We start from the raw sequence: 3,717 nt of genomic DNA on the forward strand, positions 1-3,717 counted from the left end.
GGGGGGGGGGCTTTGGTGTAATGTGTTGTTGACATTATCCGATATAAAAAATATTTTTATATCCTAGACTAGAGCAAAATATTGTCTTTAACTTGTGCTACCCACAGATCTTAATCCAGGCATCGAACACAAATCCTATATTAAAACCCATTGACCTCCACACAAGAGACCCGGTAGTGCATACATGAGAACTCATTCCTGCAGCAACACAAGACACTCAAAGAGCACACAGAAACAGTTTAGTTTTTATTCACATTTAAAAGATTCTCATGGCAGCACATTTTCTACCTATACCTACGAGACAACCTGTCCCGCAGACAAATATCATGATCCATGGAATGAGAAAAAAACATTTATAAAAAAAAAGAAAAAAAAAAAAAAAACTCATAAGGCCAGAAGTAAATCAGGCATAAAAAAAACCCACATGGGGATAAGACTGGAATAAAAAGGATGGAAAAGCAGCATTAAAAACTTGGTGTATGTGTGTGTATTGGGGGGGGGGTGTCTTTGTGACATGACAGAAGTGTTGACATGTGCTTTTTGTGTGTGTGTGTTTCCGTCTCAGGCACATTAGCAGTCAAACACAGCTTCAACCTTCAGATCAATCTCTATCAGCGTTACAGAGTCGAAAAACAGAGCCCGCGGTCCTCTGACTTCACCAAACACGGTGGAGGCTTAAAATCAAACTGGAGCGAGTGATGAAGAGACAGAGGGAGAGAGAGAGAGGCTGGCAGGAGAGAGGAGGGGGATTCAGAAGGTTCAAACACAGGAGTTGTTGTGGGTTTTCTAGCCAGTAGGTGGTAACCGCCTGCTTGTCAGTGAGTTGTTATTTTTCTAAAGACAGTCAAGGCTTTGTTTCTGTGCGCACGCACGCGCACACGCACACACACACACAGTATGTAATCCATGTGTGCTGCACTGTGTACACACTAACAGAAAGAGAACCGTGTAGACTCTCCTGTGGCTTGGAGGGATTGTTGCCTCTCCACAGAGCCTGCTGTGTTGTTGGGAATATACTGTAAATACCAGCATGTTTTCCAGAGGAGGCTTTCCACAGAGCACGTGCAGGAAAGATGGCGGTTTAAGCCGTCACCACCAAAACCACAGCGTTTAAGGCCTTCAAAACCGAGGACTCTGTACATGTGATTAGCAGGAAACTGGATAAAAACATCCTCCTTTTAATGTCTCACTTTTTGTTTCATTCATCAGCTCCTCTGTCCAGTAGAAAGACAGCTAAAAAAATGTTTAAAAAAATAAGGCGCAAAAACAGAAGATAAAAACATTCAAAACAGACAAACCCCATGCAGCGCCATCTTCACCACCTGTTCGTAGTCAACGCCATCGTCCGCAACCTCAGCAGATGTCTGATGGTTCTGATTAGGTTCAGTTTGGAGGCTGGCTGCCATTAGCTCGGTGTCGTCCCATCAGAGTGTGTGTGGGTCACTGGTACTGGAGGTAGTTCTTCAGCATCTGCGGCAGCGGGAGGGTGTCGATGTGATGGATGCGCTCCCTGCCAAGAGTCAGTCGAGCTACTCGTCTGCACAGGTCCATGAGGGGGAGGGGCTCCGCTGTGAGGAAGAGAGACATGGTTAAGGTGTAAACAGTGACACAACAGAATGCATTCAGTTTGGTTACACTCGAAGCGGATTTATATACCAAAGTTGTGCTTTTTGTTGGTGTCATTCAGTCACACATACAGTTGTGAAAAAGTGTTTGCCCCCTTTCTGATTTCTTTGCATGTTTGTCACACTTAAATGTTTCAGATCATCAAACAAATTTAAATATTAGACAAAGACAACACAAGTAAACACAAAATGCAGTTTTTAAATGAAGGTTTTTATTATTAAGGGGGAAAAGAAATCCAAACCTACATGGCCCTGTGTGAAAAAGTGATTGCCCCCCCCCCCTGTTAAAACATAAATTAACTGTTTATCACATCTTTGGAAAGCTGAGTTCAATTTCTCTAGCCACACCCAGGCCTGATTACTGCCACACCTGTTCTCAAATCAAGAAATCACTTAAATAAGACCTGCCTGACAAAGTGAGGTAGACCTCAAAGTGAGGTAGATCCTCACTTTGAGGTAGACACGCAAAGTGAGGTAGATCCTCAAAAGCTAGACATCATGCTGCGATCCAAAGAAATTCAGGAACAAATGACAAACAAAGTAATTGAGATCTACCAGTCTGGAAAAGGTTACAAAGCCATTTCTAAAGCTTTGGGACTCCAGCGAACCACAGTGAGAGCCATTATCCACAAATGGCGAAAACATGGAACAGCGGTGAACCTTCCCAGGAGTGGCCGGCCGACCAAAATTACCCCAAGAGCGCAGCGACGACTCATCCAAGAGGTCACAAAAGACCCCAGAACATCCAAAGAACTCCAGGCCTCACTTGCCTCAATTAAGGTCAGTGTTCATGACTCCACCATAAGAAAGAGACTGGGCAAAAATGGCCTGCATGGCAGAGTTCCAAGACGAAAACCACTGCTGAGCAAAAAGAACATAAAGGCTCGTCTCAGTTTTGCCAGAAAACATCTTGATGATCCCCAAGACTTTTGGGAAAATACTCTGTGGACTGACGAGACAAAAGTTGAACTTTTTGGAAGGTGTATGTCCCGTTACATCTGGCGTAAAAGTAACACGGCATTTCAGAAAAGGAACATCATACCAACAGTAAAATATGGTGGTGGTAGTGTGATGGTCTGGGGCTGTTTTGCTGCTTCAGGACCTGGAAGACTTGCTGTGGTAAATGGAACCATGAATTCTGCTGTCTACCAAAAAATCCTGAAGGAGAATGTCTGGCCATCTGTTCGTGACCTCAAGCTGAAGCGCACTTGGGTTCTGCAGCAGGACAATGATCCAAAACACACCAGCAAGTCCACCTCTGAATGGCTTAAGAAAAACAAAATGAAGACTTTGGAGTGGCCTAGTCAAAGTCCCGACCTGAATCTGATTGAGATGCTGTGGCATGACCTTAAAAAGGCGGTTCATGCTCGAAAACCCTCCAATGTGGCTGAGTTACAACAATTTTGCAAAGATGAGTGGGCCAAAATTCCTCTACAGCGCTGTAAAAGACTCATTGCCAGTTATCGCAAACGCTTGATTGCAGTTGTTGCTGCTAAGGGTGGCCCAACCAGTTGTAGTAACTACCAGCATGTAGTCCCCAAAAACAACTGAAAAGGGATACAACTGATGTCCACTACGAAGGATTGACCGGCTATTTAGCCAGTAGCTCACTGAATCACTTGATGCACTGTTGGCCAATGCAACACAATGCATCAGTCACTATACACATTAATAAAACACGAAAAGAAAATTATAAAACAGGATGCCTCGATGTGTATTCATGTCCTCTAACACACGCTTTAATTAACCGTTACTCTATTATAATGCAACAACCTTGGGTGTGTGTTCCAAGCAGAAAGAGAAGCAGCACTAACTATGTATACAAAGACATGTCTTCACTATTCATCAATATATACCAGCAGAACATGGCAACCCCTCCCCCTCCACGGAGACGAGTGATGTCTGTGTCCGTCGAGACAGAAACAGACTCTTGACGGCCGTTCCCGTACGGATGTCAAGCCGCCCCACCTGGAAGCTCCATCTGGTGGGGCTGAAATCCTGCTGCTCAGAGTCCACGAGCACAGTGTGAAGGACACGAGCGGGGGACACACACACACACACACACACACACACACACACACACACACACACA

At 44.6% G+C, this 3,717-nt stretch overlaps 1 protein-coding gene across 4 annotated transcripts in view; it reads right to left on the reverse strand.

Moving 5' to 3' along the window:
- Positions 1–13: 13 nt before the first annotated feature.
- Positions 14–3,717, reverse strand: part of LOC116390764 (SPRY domain-containing SOCS box protein 4) — a 35,411-nt gene continuing 31,707 nt past the window's right edge. For all 4 annotated transcript variants that reach the window (XM_031860775.1, XM_031860777.1, XM_031860776.1 and 1 more), the window contains one exon: positions 14–1,568. In XM_031860775.1, the coding sequence (XP_031716635.1) occupies positions 1,441–1,568 (128 nt within the window). In that variant the 3' untranslated portion in view covers positions 14–1,440. The remainder of the gene's footprint in view (positions 1,569–3,717) is intronic.

This window comes from Anarrhichthys ocellatus, unplaced genomic scaffold, assembly GCF_004355925.1.
Source record: "Anarrhichthys ocellatus isolate YVR2014 unplaced genomic scaffold, GSC_Weel_1.0 scaffold24, whole genome shotgun sequence".
In the NCBI taxonomy this organism is placed as follows: domain Eukaryota; kingdom Metazoa; phylum Chordata; class Actinopteri; order Perciformes; family Anarhichadidae; genus Anarrhichthys; species Anarrhichthys ocellatus.